General features: G+C 60.3%; 1 protein-coding gene across 1 annotated transcript in view; it reads left to right on the top strand.

Moving 5' to 3' along the window:
• The first annotated feature begins 5954 nt into the window (after positions 1-5954).
• RCAN1 (regulator of calcineurin 1) overlaps positions 5955-20315 on the top strand; it is a 58780-nt gene continuing 44419 nt past the window's right edge. Inside the window, exon 1 of the mRNA XM_036347470.1 lies at positions 5955-6332. Coding sequence (XP_036203363.1) covers positions 6099-6332 — 234 coding nt within the window. The 5' untranslated portion in view covers positions 5955-6098. The remainder of the gene's footprint in view (positions 6333-20315) is intronic.

Consider the following 20315-nt stretch of genomic DNA (forward strand, 5'->3'; position numbering starts at 1 on the left):
GGGTCCCAGGTTCGATTCCGGACAAGGGCATGTACCTTGGCTGCGGGCACATCCCCAGTGGGGGGCGTGCAGGAGGCAGCTGATCGATGTTTCTCTCTCATCAGTGTTTCTAACTCTCTATCCCTCTCCCTTCCTCTCTGTAAAAAAAAAAAAAATCAATAAAATATTTTAAAAAAACAACTTAATATATATATTTTAGAGAAGTTTGGGGTTTACAGAAAAATAAGACAGAAAGTGCAGAGTTCCCATGTATCCTTCAGCACCCCCCCACAGCACCCAGCCTCCCGCTTTTATAAACGTGCAAATGAATAGCTGCTCATGGCAGTTTCTTGGTGAATAGCCCGGAGTGTGAACCATTTGTAGTAATTCCAGGACCAGGAGTGTGAGCTGTGCCCCGAGGCGCCCACCCCCTGCCTGCCCCCCTCCTGCCGTGGCCAGCCCCTCCCTCGCCCTGAAGGAAGCGCTTCACATCCCCTGGCTCCTCACCGGGATGCGGAGGCTCCAGAGGCGAAGGCCTTCCCACGCCGAAGGGGCACAGGTCGGGGACGTGTTCCACCACCGCCCATTCCTTTTCTTCCCCCCACGCTCGGGCCAGCCCTTCCACAGAGGCGACGGAGGACAGGGCTGGGGTGTAGACGGGACGGCCGCCTCGGGAGCTGGAGGCGGACAGTCCTCCGCGGAGTGCTGGTCTCATCACTGAGTTCAACGTGAAGAGGGATGAACACCAACGCACGGGGCCATCTGAGTCGGGAGAGGTCCCCCGAGGGTGGGCACGGATGGCTGAGCATTTGCCAGGTGCCACCCCTTCCTCCGTGGCCTCAGATGGCCCGAAGGACAGCCCGGTGCTGGACAACCACTGAGTCCAGCTGCTAGGACCCCCCAGGGCTGCGCGTTCCTGCCTTTGGCCACCAGGAGACGCCCCACAGCCTCACTGCGAATTCTCCCCGTTCGGCTGATGAAGGAGCGTGTAAATGCTCTCGTTGAAACTGTGCTGCCCTGACTCACACAGAAGCCACACAAGTCAGCTGCCTTGACAGACAGCCCTCAGTGAGCCCCTTTCTAGGCTTGGGAAGGGAGAGGAACCCAGCTCCCAGCGTCCCCCGCCCATGTGGAGCTCCAGCGTTCTGTGTAAAGCCCTCGGAGGCCATGAAAACAGAGCGGGGCTTCTTTTCCAGGAGGAAATTTAAGAATGAAGCTGGAGTAAGGAAGAAAGTTCCTGTCCCTGAAATAGCAACAAAAATGGTGCATCTTTCTATTCATTTCCCGGAGGAGGCAGCCCAGTGGGAGCTCTGGGTCGAGCGGTTCAGGGTCCGTGGGTTGGAGGCGGCTTCGGAACAGTTCATTCCTGTGAAAGCAGCGCCCGGAGAGCCAGCTACTTGCCTCCCCTCTTAGAAAAAATGTTTAAATGGCTATAATTTGCCAGAATGTGCGGAAATGCCTTCGGTTCCTTCAATAGGCGTCCAGCAGGGCCTACGGCTCAGCCCCTTCCATTCCAGAGCAACCAGGAAGCGAGTGAGAGTCCCAGTGACCTCTCCCTCCTGGCAAGGGAATGGGCTGGGTCCTGGCCCGAACCGCTGGCATAACCGGCTGCCTGGCTGGAGGAGGCAGGTGCCGGCCCGGGACAGCGAGCGCAGCCTCGGGAGCCCTGACTCCATTCCATGCGGTGACTGTGGGCTGGTGCCAGCGTGAGGGGAGGAGAAGGAATGGCGGTGGTGGAACTCGTTGCCTCAGACCTGAGCCCCTGAGAGCAGGGTTTTTGTTGTTGTTTATGCTGACGGTTCGTGTGGCCCATTATTACTTTATTTTGTTATTTTCTCACTTCACCCTTCCTCCCACCCTCCACCTTTGCCAACCACCAGCTTGTTCTGTATACCTACGGGCCTGTTTCTATTCTGTTGTGTTTATTCATTTGTTTTATTTTCTTCGATGCCACATCAGCGAAATCATACCATAGTTGTCTTTCTCTGCCTGACTTAGTTCACTCAACATCATACCCTGAACCGTGTCCAGCACGGTCAGGGGTGAGCCTGAGGGGCGGTGAAGGATGAAGAAGACAAGAGAAGAAAGCAGAGCTGGGTGGGACGCTGCTCTCGGATGGAGAGACAGCCCCACGGCCTGCAAGCTGAGTCTTTGTTTTATAGCAGATTCCACGAGGCAAAGCAAGCGGGCTCAAGATGTTCACAACGTTCTCGTGGGCTTCGAACCTAGTCAGTTACATGCACCTGAACTCTATCCAGCCCACATCACTCAGCCACGTGGGGCCACAGGTTCGGGCCATGAGGTCAAGCTCACAACCGTAGCCTTTGGCTGTCATGGTGCTGGGAGGGCTTTGCCAGGAGAGGACCTGCCCTCTCATCAGTCCGAGGCTTGAACCTGTGCAAACGCTGTGGCCGCTCTCCACAATACCCCCTCGGCCTATCGATGTCGTCACGGTCAGGTTTCATCCCTCTTCACGGCCCAGTAACATTCCAGGTGTGCACACTCCACATCTGAAGGGCTCGCCCGCGGTGGGCACCTGGCTGCTTCCCTGTCGCCAGGTGTCAGTGATGCTGTGGTGAACGGGGGTGGGGGGGGGGGGTGCGTGCGCTGAGGGCGCTCTGGCCCCTGCCCTTCCCTTCCCTCGGATGTGGGGAGTCGGACCAGGCCGGCTCTGAGAGCCAAGGAGAAGGGGGGCTCTGCGCCCCAGGTGCCGAAGCAGGAAGCAGGCGCTTAGGTTCCATCGCCAAGGCGGGCACAGGGGCAGCTGACCGCTCCCGGGGAGCCTGAGGATGTGTCCGTGTTTAGGGCGCACAGCTCTGGGATTACACCCCCCCCCCCCTTTCTGATTGATTTCACCCTTAGAGATGCCCGCAAGCATTACTTTCGGGCATGTTTCGAGTGGCTTCTAACGAGATGTTGACAGCCTACTTCTCACCGCTTTCCACCCCTCTCCCCCGCCCCCCCGCCCCCCCGCCCCCGTCAATTGGTGTTCATTGCTGGTGGCAGCCAAGGCAGTGGGCACAGCGCCTGCCCCTCCTAAGCTCATAGGTGTGACAAAGATGGCAGTCGCTGTATAGTTTTCTTTTCTAAAGAAGAATCTGACCTTTTATTACTCAACAGGCTGCGTGCACTAGGGCAGGACCCCTCGGTACCCAGACCTGAAGGCGTGATGCTAACCGTGTACCGAGAGCCTCGGTCGCTTCGCTCTGACACGCTGAGAGCTCTCTGTCACTGGAGACCATGCCCCGTGGCCGGGCTGTCTGAGAGCGTGGCCTGCAGGGCCGCTGCCTGGGGGCGTCGCTCCTCCTCAGGGCCATCCCCCTGCTCCCCACTGAGATGAGCTGGTGCTCTGCCTGGCCACATGCTGCCTTTGCTCTTGGGAAAATCATTCCATTTCTTTGAGGCTCAGTCCTGAGGCTCTGGAGAGATGACTGGCACCTGCCCACGGGGTGAGCTGAGCGAGTTGTGCATGCCCACACACCATTTCAGAGCTGCCCGCATGCAGCCGGCAGTATCACTGGAGCCACGCAGACACTAAGAACTACCTGCTCTTGACTGTGCTGCAGGGGGCGGGGGAGGGGGGGGGAGGGGGCAACAGGGGAGGGAATCCAAGTCACTGAATGTGCGTCTCCATCTGCTTCTTTAAAAAATATATATTTTATTGATTTCAGAGAGAAAGGAAGAGAGAGATAGAAGCACCCGTGATGAGAGATTCATCGATCGGCCTCCTGCACGCCCCCCACTGGGGATGGAGCCGCAACCCGGGCCTGTGCCCTGACCGGGACTCGAACCCTGACCTCCTGGTTCATAGGTCAACGCTCAACCACCGCCGGGCTCCATGAGCTCCACTTACGTCCTGGTAGTGACGGCCGGCCGTGGTGTGAAGTCAGCACAGGGACCTGTCCTCACCCCTCGCCTGGGGCTGAGCTGGCCCTCGCCTCTCAGCTCCGCGCTGCCAGCGGTGCGGGCCTACTGCGTGGCATTTGGGTTTCTGCCTTTCTGGGCGCCTTCCTCTCCCACCTTTGTCTGCGCTGGAAGGGCTTAGGGTGAGCCAGATGGAAAGGGCCTCCGGTCCTCAGGGGAGGACACAACAGGGACCCGCCCGGCAGCAGGTTGGCCCGAGTTGTTTTTCCAAAGCTGCTGCCTGTTCCCCTTTGTTCCCCTCAGAGCGTCTGGCGGGACTGAGAGCTTTCAGCTCTGCGGCGTCCTCCGCTCTGAGCACGTCACCCCTGCCACCCATCCCCACACTCTCTCATTTTCTTTTTAAATATATTTTTTATAAGATTTCAGAGAGGAAGGGAGAGGGAGAGAGAGAGAAACATCCATGACGAGAGGATCATTGATCGGCTGCCTCCGGCCCGCCCCACCCTGGGGATGGAGCCCAGGACCCGGCACGTGCCCTGACCGGGAATCGAACCGTGGCCTCCTGGTTCACAGGTCAATGTTCAACCCCGAGCCACGCCGGCCGGACCCCATTCTGTTATTTTAAAATACCAGCCGTACTGAGATGGAGTTCACCTGCAATAGTGTAAAATCCACCCTTTCAGGCACAGTCAGTGGTTCGCGCTGTTTCCATGGAGCTGTGCAAACATCCCCACTCCGACTCCAGAGCACTTCTCCGCTCGGAAAGAAGCCCGTGTCCTTGGAAGGCATCCCCGCCCCCCTTCCGGCCCCCGGCAACCCTCACCCACTTCCCATCTCCTGGGGTTTGCCTTTCCTGGGCATTTCCTGTGAATGGAACCGCATGGCCTGGTGTGACTGGCTTCTTGAACTCGGCATGTTTCAAGGTTCCCCCATGTGACCTGTCTGAGCGCTTCACTGCCTCGGAGGGTGGTAACAGGCCCGTGTGTGGTGCATCCGGCTGACCCGGCATCGGATGAACCGGGCTGTGTCCACTCCAGCTCTTGTGCAGAAGGACGCCATGCACCTCCGCGTAGGGGTGTTTGTGTGGACACGCGTTTTCCCTTCTCTCTGTTCTCTCGGGTCTCCACCCGGGAGAGGAATTGCTGGCCCTGCTGGCTTTTTGCTGACCTGTTGGAGGACCTGCCGGGTGACACCCCACCAGCCGGGCAGGGGGTCCCCGTGTCCAGGTCCTCACAGCACTTCTAGGTCCTGCACCATCTCTGCCTGCACATCAGCACCCCGATGGGTGTAAGCTTCCAGGGGCCACAGGCTTCTAGGAAGCACAGGACACGGGTACATCGCAGCTGCTCGTGGGACGTGCTTGTGGTCATCATCGGTCCAGCCCCAGCGGAGGGTCGGCCTCCAGGAGAAACCAAGTCTCGGCGCCCGCCTGCCAGAACACGGAGCACATGGACGGCGCGGCCTCTGCTGGGCCCTCCCGGGGTCTTGGCCCACTGACCTCCCTCTGCAGCGAGGACAGAGGCCCGGGTCCTTGGCCGAGGAGGGAAGGGCAAAGCTGCGGTGCGGGGGAGGAAGAGTGCGTTTCTTGGAGGGAGAGACGGGGACCTGTGCTTCCCCGTCAGCCCCTGAGGGCACAGCAGGCGTTTCAGGTCTTCTCTGCCCTACGTGGCAAGTCAAAGCCTCACCGATCACGTCAACGGTGAACAGTGATGTCATGACTAGCGCTGACGTCATGGTCCCGCTCCCTCCTCATTGGCGGCTCCTATAATAATGCAGCTAAGCATCCAACCGCCAGCCCAGGCCACGGGCCGCAGCCAGAGCTGGGTCACACTCAGGTCTCCAACGGTTGGCCCACGTGCTTCCAACGTCTCCGCTGGGGGCCCCGCCGCCAGCCCCGCCACCAGCCGGGGCCCAGGACAAAGCAGGACTGGCCCCAGAGGTCTCTGCCCTTAACCAACATGGCTGCCGGGGCTTCAGGCTGAAGCGGGCTGAGGGTCACGTGAGAAAGCTCGCTCTCTGATTGGTTGTCTCTCCTGGAAGGGCGGGGCACAAGAGCCCAGCGGGTCCGGTCTTAAAGGGCCCGCCGCCGACTCCGCCGGAGCTCCGCCCCCGAGGCCTGGCGGGCGGGGCGCCAAGGGAAGGCGGCGGACGGGGCTGGCGCGGAGGCCGAGTCTCCCGACCCGGGTGGACGCCCCGCCGCGCCGCGATCGCGAGCGGGTTCACCGAGGCCGGCGGCGGGGAGCACGGGCGCCGGGATGGAGGACGGCGGGGCCGGGCCCCCGCTCGGGGAGGCGGCCGAGGCGCGAGCGCGGCCGGGGGTGACGCCGCGGCCCTTCGCGCCCTTCGCGGGGGCGGCCGGCGTGGGCGAGGGCGGCGGCGACTGGAGCTTCATCGACTGCGAGATGGAGGAGGTGGACCTGCGCGGCCTGCCCTGCGCCACCATCGCCTGCCACCTGGACCCACGGGTGTTCGCGGACGGCCTGTGCCGGGTGAGCGGGGAGCGCGCCGTCGGAGGGCGGGCCGACGCCTGTTGCGGGAGGCGGCGGGCGGGGCGGGGACCCCGGGGACGCGGCGACCCCTTGGGCGCCCTGCCTGGCTCCCCGGTGCCGCTGGGGTGGGTCGCGCTCCCCGAGGGCCGGGTCCCCAGCACCTGCCGGCGCGCACCCCGCCCTGCGGGGTCCCAGCGCCCCACCCCCCACGCGAGGCCCCTGCCGGGCGGCTGGGGCGGAATGAGCACCGAGTGGCCGGACCTGGGGAGCGGGCGGCCCCGCACTTGCCAGGGAGGAGGGCGGCCGGGACTCCCCGTGGACTGACTCACCGCCGTCTGCGCCGAGGGAGGGAGGACCGGCCGTGTTTGGGTGAGCGGCTGGGTGAGCGCGTTGCTAATCGCCGGCGGTTGGCCAGTTGGGGTGGAACGGCAGGCGCCCGAAAGGGGCTCCCCTTCTGGGCCTGAGGGGCCTTTACTGGGGAATCTCGCTGCTGGAGGAGGGACATGCCGCCCGCCCACAGGGACACTGGGTACAGGGAGCCCCGCCCGTCCACAGTGTAGACACCAGGGACGCGGAGGGGGCAGGTATGAGTAACCAGGTGCGAGGAGGAGTTTATTTCAAATCTGCAGTTAGCATCAGAGTAAAATGTGGACCACGGAGGTGTGGAATGAAGCCTGTCTTCCAGACAGAGATGCCCAGGCGGAGGCAGCTGCCAGGGCGTAGGGCGTCCCCTCCTGGCTCCGGGCTGCACGCTGCATGCTGCACACACTGCATACGCTGCACACACTGCACACTGTCCACGCTGCACACACTGCACACTGTACACGCTGCACACACTGCACACGCTGCACACACTGCACACTGTACACGCTGCACACACTGCACACACTATGCACACTGTCCACGCTGCACACACTGCACACACTATACACACTGTCCACGCTGCACACACTGCACACACTGCACACACTATACACACTGTCCACGCTGCACACACTGCACACTGTAGACGCTGCACACGCTGCACACACTGCACACACTGCCACACTATACACACTGTCCACGCTGCACACACTATACACACTGCATATGCTGCACACACTGCACACACTATACACACTGTACACGCTGCACACACTGTACACGCTGCACACACTGCACACTGTACATGCTGCACACACTGCACACTGTCCACGCTGCACATGCTGCACACACTATACACACTGCATACGCTGCACACACTGCCCCTGCACACGATATACACACTGTACACGCTGCACACTATACATGCTGCACCTGCACACGCTGCACACAATATATACACTGTACATGCTGTACACGCTGTACACACTGCACACACTGTACACACCGCACACTACACACACTGTGTTCACTGTAAACACTGTACACACTATACACTGCACACCCTATACACATGGTTGCACATACTGCTGTACATGCTGTACATACTGTGCACATTGTACATGCTGTACACATTGCACACACACACTGTACACACTGCTGTACATGCTGCACATGCAGTGCACACTATACACTCTGTACACACTACACATGCTGTACACGCTGCCAGTGAGCTGTGTTGGAGGCTTTTCTAGGGGAGCCACTGTGGAGTGGGGAGTGTGTACTTAAGCCCCATCTACACTAATAAAAGAGAAAAATGGTAATTGGCGTACGGCGCTACCCTTTTCATTGGCTAATCAGGGCTATATGCAAATTAACTGCCAACTGAGATGGCAGTTAACTGCCAACAAAGATGGCGGCTAATTTGCATATGTAGGCACAATGCAGGGAGGCAAAAGGGAAAGCAGGAAGAAGCCCCCTGCCACTGACAGTGATCTGAAACCCAGCCATGATCGGAGAATCAGGCGCCTTTGCCGCCCTGGCCAGTGATAGCAGGAAGTAGGGGTGGAGCCAGCGATGGGAGCTGGGCACGGTTGAAGCTGGCAGTCCCGGGAGCTAGGGGTCCCTTGCCTGGGCCTAAAGCGGAGCCCACGATTGCGGGGCCGCTGCAGCTGCGGGTCCCCGCTGCCTGAGCCGGACGCCTCAGCCAGAGGCGTCCTGCAGGGGCAGGGGCGGAGCCCGCGCAATCGCGGTGCCCCCCGCTGCCACTGCAGGTCCCCGCTGCCCGGGCCAGACGCCTCGGCCAGAGGCATTAGGCCTGGGCAGGGGCAGAGCCTGCAACCGCGGAGAGCTGGGGATCCCCTGCCCAGGCCTGACACCTCTGCCGGAGGCCTCAGGCCTGGTCAAGGGGCCGATCCGGTGATTGGTGATCGGAGGGTGATGAGGGTCAACTCCTCTGGCCGAGGCATCAGGCCTTGGCCGGGGGCTGGGGGTCCCCTGCCCAGGCCTGATGCCTGGGCCAGAGGCATCAGGCCTGGGTGGGGCGGCGGAGCTGGGGATTGGAGGGATATGATGGTCCCCTTGCCCAGGCCTGAAGCCTGGGTCAGAGGCGTCAGGCTTGGACGGGGGGTGGAGCAAGCGATCAGAGGGAGATGGGAGTCCCCTGCCCAGGCACGATTCCTGGGCCAGAGGCCTCAGGCCTGGGCGGGGGTCAGAGCCAGTGATCGGGGGGAGATGGGGGTCCCCTGTCCAAGCCTGACACCTCTGGCGGAGGCGTCAGGCCTGGGCAAGGGGCCGATCAGGCGATCGGAGGGTGATGGGGGTCTACGCCTCTGGCCGAGGCATCAGGCCTGGGCAAGGGGCAGAGCCAGCAATCGGAGGGGTCTGTGGGTCCCCTGCCCAGGCCTGACGCCTGGGCCAGAGGCATCAGGCCTGGGCTGGGGGCAGAACCAGTGATGGGGGGAAATGAGGGTCCCCTGCCCAGGCCTGACACCTCTGTCAGAGGCGTCAGGCCTGGGCAAGGGGCTGATCCTGTGATTGGAGGGTGATGGGGGTCAACGCCTGAGGGCTCCCAGTATGTGAGAGGGGGCAGGCTGGGCTGAGGGACACTCCCCCCCCACACACACCCAGTGCACGAATTTCGTGCACCGGGCCCCTAGTTTGATTATAAATGACTAGAGGCCTGGTGCACAAAATTCCTGCATCGGGGGTGGGGGGGTCCCCCAGCCTGGTTTGTGCCCTCTCACAGTCCTGGAGCCCTCAGGGGATGTCCCTGTGGGGAGTAGGCCTAGGCCATCAGTCCAAAATCCTTAGTGCTGCCGTGGAGGTGGGAGAGGCTCCTGCCACTGCTGCTGCTCTTGGCACCCGTGAGCCTGGCAGCTGTGAGCCCGGCTTCTGGGAGTGCACTGACCACCAGGGGGCAGCTCCTGCATTGAGGGTCTGCCCCCTGGTGGTCAGTGCTCATCATAACGACCAGTTGTTCGGCTGTTCGGTCAATTTGTATGTTACCCTTTTATTATATAGGACTAGAGGCCCGGTGCACAAAAATTTGTGCACTTGGGGGGGAGAGAGGGTCCCTCAGCCCGGCCTCTGCCCACTCGCAGTCTGGGACCCCTCGGGAGATAACGACCTGCTGGCTTAGGCCTGCTCCCGGGTGGCAGAGGACAGGCCCAATCCCTAGGTGCAGCCCCTGGTCGGGCTCAGAGCAGGGCCGATTGGGGAGTTGGGGCGCTGCCCCCTGTCATGCACAGAGCAGGGCGATCGGGAGGTTGTGATGCCACCCTCAGTCACGCTCAGGGTAGGGCCGATTGTGGGGTTGGGGCACCGTCCCCTGTCACATTCAAGGCAGGGTTGATGGGGAGGTTGCGGCGCCACCCCCTGTCACGCACAGAGCAGAGCCAATCGGGGTTGGGGCACTTCCCCCTGTCACGCACAGAGCAGGGCCCATCAGGGGGTTGGGGCGCCACTCTCTATCACCCACAGAGCAGGGCCGATCAGGGGGTTGGGGCGCCGCCACTCTCACACTCAGGGCAGGGCCAATGGGGAGGTTATGGCTCTACCCCGTCACACACAGAGCAGGGCCCATGCGGAGGGGGGTGGGGGGGGTGTTGGGGCGCTGCACCCTGTCACACACAGAGCCGCAGGGCGATCAGGAGTTGGGGAGCTCCCCCCTGTCAGGCACAGAGCAGGGCTGATCAGGGGGTTGGGGCGCCTTCCCCTGTCACGAACAGAGCAGGGTGGATAGGGAGGTTGTGGCCCCGCCCCCTGTCACACACAGAGCCGCAGGGCAGTCAGGGGGTTTGGGCGCTGCCCCCTGTCACGCTGATCCCGGTGCCGGGAGGCCTTGCGGCTCTGCTGATCCTGGTGCTGGGAGGCGTATTACCCTTTTACTATATAGGGTAGAGGCCTGGTGCATGGGTGGGTGCCAGCTGGTTTGCCCTGCAGGGTGTCCTGGATCAGGGTGGGGGTCCCCAATGGGGTGCCTGGCCAGCCTGGGTGAGGGGATGATGGCTGTTTGCAGTTGGTCACATACCCTTCAGGGTGGGGGTCCCCACTGGGGTGCCTGGCCAGCCTGGGTGAGGGGCTGAGGGCTGTTTTCAGGCTGGGGGTGACTGAAGCTCCCAACCGCTCCTTTTTTTCTTTTTATTCTGCGCCAGCTTTAGCTTTGAGGCTTGGCTCCAGCTCTTAGGCCTCCGCTGCTGAAAGTAGGTTTCTGGCCTTTGCTTACAATGTTGCAATCCTGCTGGCTGAAGCCCAGCGGGCAGACTAAAGCAGGTTTCTGGGGTTTTGTTTAGCTTCTATATTTGTTACATAGTTGCTTAGAGTTGCAGCTCAGAGGCCTGCAGCGGCAGGCGGGAATGTTGGAGTCCTCCGTCACTGAAGCAAGCAAGCCTCATGTTAGTTTCAAGCTGCCTGGCTGCCGGCTGCCATCTTGGCTGGCAGTTAATTTGCATATCGCCCTGATTAGCCAATGGGAAGGGTAGCGGTCGTACGCCAATTACCATGTTTCTCTTTTATTAGATAGGATAGGATATGCCCTATACTTTTCAGGAAGGATTTACACTGACTGTGAGTGTAGGTAAGCTTCCATGCATGCAATCTAAAGCAACAATGGTCACAAATACAGGGCCTTCCTCACTCCAAAGCCTTCTCTCTCCCCGGCCAGCGTCTAGCTAGCCTTCCCACCTCTCTCGGGGGGTCCCAGGCGGTGTGTCCAGTGGAGCAAGGTCAGGTCACGCGGGACTGTGTGTTTGCCTGGGGGTCTAGCAAGTTGCAGTCTCACATCCTCCCCAGGAACGCTGCGCAGCCTGGAAATGCTGTGTGAGATGGAGCCCGCGATGCTAGCGATTCATTTCAACAGGCGTTTACCGAGGCTCTGCTGTGGGCGGGTGCACAGCTCTAGGCTCGGGGCGCAGCCGTGTGTAAGACAGCACCTCCTTCAGGGCTGGCGGTTTCCTTGGGGAAACAGGAGGTGACTCGGGAAGAAGGCAAGACTCAGAGGCGGGGCGGGAGCGAGGTCTGGGAGGGCGGGGGCTGCTGTCGCGGGTGAGAGGACCAGGACGGATGCTGGGCAGAGACTGGCTGGCTTCCTTCCAGGCCTTTATTCCTTTGCTCTTCATTCACCGCTCGCCATGTCCCAGGCACTGCTCTCGGCCCGCGGGTAGGATGGCGGACAGGAGGGCTTCCTGCTGGTGTAGGTTCTGGGCTGGAGGAGGAGGGAGTGGACACGGCGCTCCCAGGCAGCGAGTGCAGCCGAGGGAGCAGGAGGGCCCTGTGAGGAGGGTGACCGGACCGGCTGGGCGGGCGGCGTCAGGCCCCACAGGGACCTGCGTGGGTTCAGGAGGTTTTCATAAGCAGCTGGTCCTGGGGCAGGACTCAGGAGTTTGCAGGAACTGAGACGTGAAGGTTTTGTATGAGATGCTGGGCAGGGAGGGTTGGGAGGGACACCCCGACTTGGCCTGGATGCTGAGCAGGGAGGCGGGGAGGGCCTGCTTCCCAGGCAGACGTCTCACCTCTGCGGCGCCCTCACTGGTGGGAGGCGGGGGAGGGGCTCTGTGAGCCGTGGGGTGACCTTTTATGAGGGCGCGGATCCCAGCAGGAGCGCTCCACACCATGACCTAATCACCCGAAGGCCCCACCTGCTGATACTGTCTTTGGGGATTAGGGTGTTTGCATGTGGATTTGGGGAACCTGAGCATCCAGGCCAGGGGTCCTCAAACTACGGCCTGCGGGCCACATGCGGCCGCTGAAAACATTTATCCGGCCTGCCGGGTGTTTTTGCCGCCGCTGTGTGCATAGGAATTTGTTCATAGTTTTTTTTTAAACTATAGTCCGGCCCTCCACCGGTCTGAGGGACAGTGAACTGGCCCCCTGTTTAAAATGTTTGAGGACCCCTGGTCCAGGCTGTGGCAGAGGGCGTCTCACATGCGCTCATGTTCCTCTGGCCTCCGTCACAGACGAAAGGAGGAAGTTGACCCGAACGAGCAGCTCCCGGGGGCTGGTCCTCCTGACACCAGAGCCTCTTCCTCCGACAGGTGGGGCCTGTCCGTGGGATGGGCTTTTGTTAGCGGGTCCTCATTAGCCGTAGTCACTGTTATTGAACATGTTCATCGAGTTTACCTAGAAAATAATAGTAGCGTCGGCCATGGATTCCAGGGCACACGGACCCGTGAACGAGGCCGGTGGTGAGATGTCTGGGTTGTGCGAGTGTTCGCTGAGCCCGCCCACCGCTGTGCCCTGTGAGCGTTGTTCTGTTCTGTTTGCTTGTTGCTGAGAAAGCAGAGCAGTGGGTGAGCCAGTGCCGGCACATGCTGTGGGCCGTGGGCTGTGGGCTGTGGGCCGTGGGCCATGGGCTGTAGGCCGCGGGCTGTGGGCTGTGGGCTGTGGGCCGTGGGCCATGGGCCGTGGGCTGTGGGCTGTAGGTTGTGGGCTGTGGGCTGTGGGCTGTAGGTTGTGGGCCGTGGGCTGTGGGCTGTGGGCCGTGGGCCGTGGGCTGTAGGCCGTGGGCCGTGAGCCGTGGGCTGTGGACCGTGGGCCGTGGTCCCCGGTGCTGGAGATGAGGGGCACCCGGCCAGCACCTGGCCAGCCAGGAGTTTGAGTTCTCAGCTGCTGTTCTGTAGTTTCCGGCCGAGCGGGCAGCTCCTGCAGGAATAGGCGTGGCTGCTGTGCTGCGTTCTCTGAAGCACGAACGTGTACTTGACTGAGAGCGTGTGGACCGAAGGCCACGGCAGACAGCGCTCCCCGGACCCCGGCCCTGCAGCTCCATGACTGCCTGAAGCCACGGGAAGGGCATGTGGGCGTGAAGGAGCTGAGTGGTGCCTCAGGTTCTTCGTGCCGGGAGGCCTGGGCGCCTCAGGGCTCTGTCTGGGGCGGGAGACCCTGGTCCTGGCCGGGAGGGTTTGCCTGACCAGAGTCTCGTGTCGTGAGCGGGTGACTGAGCAGTGGGTCGCTGGCGCCACTGCGGCCAGGCCTGTGCCAGCTCCTCCCACCCCACCCCCCACCCCCCCCACTGTCCGCAATGTGTGTGGGGTTCCTGGCTGGCGCCTCTCTGCCCCCGCGTAGGTTTGGACCTGCAGCCAGAGGCAGGGTGATGGGGTCAGCCTGAGCCCCCCTTGGGCAGGGGGCACGTGAGGTAAGATCTGCCTTCCACGGGGTCCGCCCCGGGCCTTGTCCCGTCCGCCCCGCTGCCGCCCTCCACCCGTCAGACCCAGCCTGTCCTGGGAGTAATTTCACGATCGGGACGAGAGGCCGGGCCGTGCAGCTGGACGGGCTCCTGCTCACGGGGTTGGCCGTGCTGGGCTGTGTCCCACTGCCAGTGCGTCTGGGGCAGCGGGTAGCGAGCTGTGACGTCTGGCCGGAGTGACCGTCGGGTTCTGGTTCCGGTGAAATCCAGGTGTCCTTATACCATTTCCACTTTCCGTCCAGGTGCCACCCGGCTTGTAGTTTCTCAGACTAAATTATGCACAAAATTCCCCTTAAGCTGGAGGGAAACGTGTTAAACCAGCATGGAGCCCGGCCGGCGGGCTCAGGGGCCCAGCGTCGGCCTATGAACCCAGAAGTCAGGGTTCGATCCCGGTCAGGGCACAGGCCCGGGTTGAGGCTCGATCCCCAGTGGGGCGTGCAGGAGGCAGCCGGTCGATGATTCTCTCATCATGGATGTTTCTCTCTCTCTCTCCCTCTCTAAAATCAATAAAACATTCTTTTAAAAAATTATTTTAAAAAACCAGTGCGTCTGGTTTAATTTGTTTGAGATGTTAAGACTGTTGTATGTTTTTGAAAACGACATGGCGTGTCTGTGGAGTTTACTTTAGGAGTTGCCGCTACTTCCCTGGTGTTAGAGCTTCCGCCCCTTCAGTAAGTCCAGTGGTTCGGTGTGGGTCCTCCCCACGGACTGACTCCCTGGCCGGGGCTCCCCCTGCCGCTCACCGGCCTCGGCCTCGGCCCAGCCCCTTCTCCGCAGCCGCAGCAGCAGTAACAGCAGCGGGAATGCCATCGCTGGAGGCTCCGGCCTCTCCAGCCCCGAGACGCGGCCTGAGGGCAGGAGACGGGCTTGTGCTGGACGGAGGACCGCGGGCCCTGTGAGGCCATGTCTGCGCTCCAGCCCCTCCTCCCTCTCTGCTTCCTAAAACCGTCATCAGACGGCACACAGCTCTGAGGCCCTGCGCCTGCTCTGTGACGCCCCGCCCGTCAGCCAGCAGGCGTGTGGGACACTGCTCCGTGCACTTCCTGGGGTCAGGCCTCCTTTCCAGGGCTCTGGGGGGGGAAGGGGGGCGGCCATGAGAAATCAGGCTGGTGGTGAGGAGCACCTGCCGTCTACCACAGCCCCCTCAGGACCCGGGGCCGCCCATGTCAGGGAGACAGCAGTGACTCTGCTGAGTCCTGGAGCTTTGCAGGGAAATGCATTCCCGCCCCTCCTTCCTTCCCCTTCTTCCCTCCCTCCTTCCCTCATTCCATTCCTTCCCTTCCCCTTCCTCCCCTCCCCTCCCCCTCCCCCCTTCCCCTCCCCCCTCCCCTTTCCTCCCCTCCCTCCCCTCCCTCCCCTTCCCTTCCCTTCCCTTCCCTTCCCTTCCTTCCCTTCCCTTCCCTTCCCTTCCCTTCCCTCATTTGTCCCCTTCACTCGTTCACTGAGCACTGTCCTGGGCCCACTGAGCACTGTCCTGGGCCCACTGAGCACTGTCCTGGGCCCACTGAGCACTGTCCTGGGCTCACTGAGCACTGTCCTGGTCCCACTGAGCACTGTCCTGGGCTCACTGAGCACTGACCTGGGCCCACTGAGCACTACTGGTCGGGGCACCGGCTGTGGGACCCCAGGGCATCAGTCCCCACCCCCAAGCCCGGCCCTGGCTACAGGACAGTCAACCTTTTCAATTACATAAGAAGGAAAGATAAAAAGTGTGAATGATAAAATGGCAATAAACACCTGCCTATCAAGGACTGAGTCTGAAAACAAAATAAAGGAACAAGCGAGCAGAACAGACCCGCGGACACAGAGCATTGTGGCGCTGCCCGAGGGGAGGGCGGGCCGGGGCGGGAGGGACCAGCACAGCCGGGCAGTCACGGACCAGTCACTGTGTGCCGGCAGCGCAGGGGAGAGTCAGCCCCCGAGTCGCCAGGCTGGTGCGGGGCACGGAGTCCCTGCTCCCGGGTGCGGGCTGCACCCTGCCTACCAGGCACCGGCCATTTGTGCCACATATTTTGTGAGCATCACTTTGTCATCCTCCTTACAGCCTTGTCAGATAAATACTGTATTTGTTCTTCTCCCTCCAGCCTAGGAGGCAAAAAGAACCCTAGCAGCTCTGTTCTAGCACCAGCCAGCGCTGGCCACCAGGGGGCGGGCGTCACGTACATTGTGCATGGAGCCTGGTGGCTGACTATTTCAGGCATCCAAGCCCTCAGCGCCTTTTCCGAAGGGAGAAGCCAGGCCTGGGGCCGCCAGGAGCTGTTACAAAGTTTGAACCATGGAAGCAGAAGGCACCCCACACAGCGCCCGGCCGGGTTTCCTTTACCCGAAGGGGCCCTCGCGGAGGTGGCTCTGTCATTCCCTGGGGTGTGTACATACATTTCCCACGATACCTGCCCGTCATGGCCAGATCCCTGCCTTGGTGTGGAGTGGTGTGTTTTAAAAGCTGGGTGATACCGTGTAAAGAGGGTGGGCCCAGAGCCAGTCAGCCCGACTCAAACGCCAGCTCTGCCGGCAGCGTGGCTGTGTGGCCTTGGGCAGGTAGCTCCCCACTCTGTGCTTTGCTCCCTTCACTTGTGAAGTGGGGTGTGAGGGGGAAAGGCTACCACATACGTGCCTGGCAAAGCGTGGTGCCGGCCCGCGGTCAGTGTTTAGTGCCGTCGCCCTTTTGTCAGATCATTACGCGCAGAGGGCCGTGTCTGTGCTGCTCACTGCCCCCGTCTTGTGCCCAGGACGGCGCCTGCTGTGCCGCGACGGAAGTAAAAGCAGCGTACAGTGAAGGCGCTGCTCTTTTAAGTCCATTAGACATTGAGCCTTATTTTTCCAAAAGCACTTGAGGCACCTCTAGAGGCGGCGTGAGCTGCTCTGGGCCAGCAGAGCCCGTGGCTCTAAGGTCACCGCACCGATGTACGTCCGTTACACTTGTCAGTACTCAGAACGGCTGTGATATCCGCGGAGTCTGTTGTACTGAAAAGGATGTTTTTGCTACAAAGTTGAAAACTACTTAAGAAATGAAACACTTAAAAAAAAAATCTCAGATAAGATAATGAATATAAGAACCTCATAAACTCGAAGGCATGCCATCATTCTTGCTGATGAGCAGTCCTAGCTGCCTGGCGCAAGTAAGATAAATACTGGAATCGGAAAATACACGCCATGTTTGCTGGCGGTCGCCCCCCCCCCCCCCCGCCCGCCCTTTCCTCTCTCTCTTCCCCCCTCCCGCCTCGCTCTCATTGCTCTTCGAATGCCTTTTAGGGCCCACACAGCTCCTTTCAGAACGTGCTTGTCATCTGCTAAATCTCCGCTGCACCTGCCAGCCGGTGGAGCGAAGGTGCTGTCCCTCTTTGGCACGTCCCATCCGAGAGGGCCCCTCAGCCGACCTCCTCATCTCCGCCGCTGTTTGCAGCCATCAGCCCGGAGAGGCGCCAGCGGCCTTCCCCTGTGAGCTGCGCGGGCTCAGGCTGGGCAGCCAGCTGTGCTCAGTTATAGCGAATGAACCGTCTTTACAAACTTGGTTCTTACAGACGCAGCGCAGCGCCCAGCAGTCTGGCCCTGGAGCCCTAATCCCAGGTGCTGCGCATCCGCCGCCCCAGTGGGGACGAAGGGAGCGAGGGCTTCAGCACTGGGGACGGGCTCGGGTGCTGGGGACCAGTTCTCTGCCGCAGGGCCAGGATGACATGCCCCTCTCCAGCCTAACCGCCAACTTAGGCAAAAGTTACCCACCCGTTGTGTTGGTTCCCCACTGGGCTGGCCGGGGGTCCGTGGGGCTGGCCGGGGGGTCCGTGGGGCTAGCTGTGGGGTCTGCGGGGCTGGCCATGGGGACCGTGGGGCTGGCCGGGGGGGTCCGCGGGGCTGGCTGTGGGGTCCGCGGGGCTGGCCGTGGGGTCCGTGGGGCTGGCCGTGGGGTCCGTGGGGCTGGCTGTGGGGTCCGTGGACCTGTGGGGTCCGCGGGGCTGGCTGGGGGGTCCGTGGACCTGTGGGGTCCACGGGGCTGGCGGTGGGGTCCGCGGGGCTGGCTGTAGGGTCCGTGGGGCTGGCTGTGGGGTCCGTGGGGCTGGCTGTGGGGTCCGTGGACCTGTGGGGTCCGCGGGGCTGGCCATGGGGTCCGCAGGGCTGGCCGTAGGGTCCGCGGGGCTGGCCATGGGGTCCGCGGGGCTGGCCGTAGGGTCCGCGGGGCTGGCCATGGGGTCCGCGGGGCTGGTCGTGGGGTCCGTAGGGCTGGCTGTGGGGTCCGTGGGGCCTCGGGGAGCCTTCCTGGGGTGCACCCTGGGAATAAGCGCCACCTGCTGAGGGCCAGCTGGGCCCTGCCGTCTGTGCTGCGGGAGCGAAGGGCAGTTATGAAAGTAACGTTTGGTCATAAAGATAAAGACGGACATTGACAACCCCATCCTCTGCTCTCCGCCCGTTTCCTAGAGGCGGCCTCTGTGAGGTTTTCTGTTGGGGTCCAGCCCCAGCACGTCCAGGGGTCCCCAAAGGTGTGGATGGAGTCGGCGAAGAAGGAATGACACGGAGACAGCGTTCAGTTGATCAGCAGCCTAGCCAGGATCTCCAGCCAGGTTCTGTCCAGGATCTCCAGCCAAGTTGTGTTTTGAAGCCAGGATCTCCAGCCAGGTTCTCCAGCCAGGTTCAGTCGCCAGGTTCTGTCTTTTATTGTCTTGTTACATCTGTATTTATACCAGTTGATTTTAATCCTGTCAATTTCTATTCCAAAGGTTAGCGCGTTTCTTATCTCCATTCCAGGGAGTAAAGATTATGTAGCTTAAGCATGATTGTTCGTAGTTAAAGTGATTAACTACCCGCCTGGCACTTAGTTAAGGGGTTTTATTCCCTCCCTAACTTCAGGGAAAAATCCCTACCTGGGGAAACAACCTTCCTCGGAGAGGTGACCTTGGTTAAAACACATAGCGCCAAGAGGGGGAGCAAACACTTCAAGAACAGTATGCTATATACGCCAGGTCCCCCGAGACATATGCTGTGCAGATGTTTCTTCCCTGCAGCGACTGTGTCAAGCAGCAAGGACGGACCGGCTTCCGCCAGTTTCCCATGTGCGCCTTTCATGTATGCTCTACACATGTGTAACATGCAGTGTCTGTACAGACACAAGTTCTTACAGTGTGCTGGATGCACTCCTTCACCACTTGCCTTGAAAGTCGCCGTGGACATCCTTCCAGTGAGCTCAGTGCATTGCTTTGATGACTGGCTGGCCTTCCATGACCAGAATAGACGTGATTTAAGCAGAGACATTTAGGTTGTTTCTAGTTTTTTCTCCTGTATAAACAGTGTTGCAAGCAGCATCCTTAAAAATAATAAGTGTTTATGAGATGCTTTTGTTGTTGCTGTTAATCCTCACCTGAGGATATTTTTCCATTGATTTTAGGGAGAGTGGAAGAGAGAAGGAAAGATAGAGAAACATCGATGTGAGAGAAACACATCAATTGGTTGCCTCCCTCACGTGCCCCGACCAGGGCCCGGGCCGGGGAGGAGCCTGCCACCAAGGTACCTGCCCTTGACCGGCATTGAACCCGGGACCCTTAGGCCTGCAGGCCGACACTCTATCCACTGGGCCACACTGGCCAGGGCTGTGAGATGCGTCTCTAGGAGTGAAATTTCTGAGCGGGGGTGTGGTTATCTTGCATTTTGATAGACGCCAATTGGCTGTCTGTGGTTTCCAGTCCAGCTCCCGTCACCTGCGTGCACAGTTCTCTCCCCGCCTTCTCGTCAGTCCCAGGATTGTTCTCTGTCCCGCCGGATCTCAGGTGGAAAGACGATCTCACCTTTAATGCTTATTGGTCATTTGTCGTTGATTTTTTCTACAAATTGATTGCTTATATCTTTTTGCTACTTGTCTGGTAAGGTTTTGGTCTGTACTTACATGAATTCTGAGATTTTTATATAAATTAAGGAAATTGACACTTTAACTCATAAATTGCAGTGTGTCCTCCAGTTGGCCACTTGATTTTATGTTTGTTGTGTGGGTTTTGTTGTTTTGCCCCAGAAGTTTTCATTCTTTTTGTTTGCAGTTCAGATGGAGAAACTTCACCTTCCCATCTTCTGCGCATCCCTAGAGAATCCTTTCTGGGCCAAAATGTAGGGGAGTGTGTTTCCTTCTGGAGCTTCTGTATTTTTACTTTGACGCGTGCCTCTCCTCCGTTGGGGTTTGGTATAAGGAGTGAGTGCAGTTTCGGGTTTCTGTTTTGCACGTTACCCGCGGCTTCAGCGTTGCTCCCGAGGCACTTCTGTCCCTGCAGATTGGAACTGGCACCTGAATGGTCAGCTATGCTGGAGCCAGGCTCTTCTGCTGACCTTTGCCCGTCTCTGAACCAATTCCATGCTGCTTTAGCCTATTTAACAATGAATAGGACTAATTCTCCCCCATTCTTTGTCTCCTCAGAATTTATTTTCCTGGCCAGTTTCCTTTGCTTATTCGTATTCTCACTTGTGAA

Source organism: Myotis myotis, unplaced genomic scaffold (assembly GCF_014108235.1).
Source record: "Myotis myotis isolate mMyoMyo1 unplaced genomic scaffold, mMyoMyo1.p scaffold_m19_p_2, whole genome shotgun sequence".
Lineage (NCBI taxonomy): Eukaryota > Metazoa > Chordata > Mammalia > Chiroptera > Vespertilionidae > Myotis > Myotis myotis.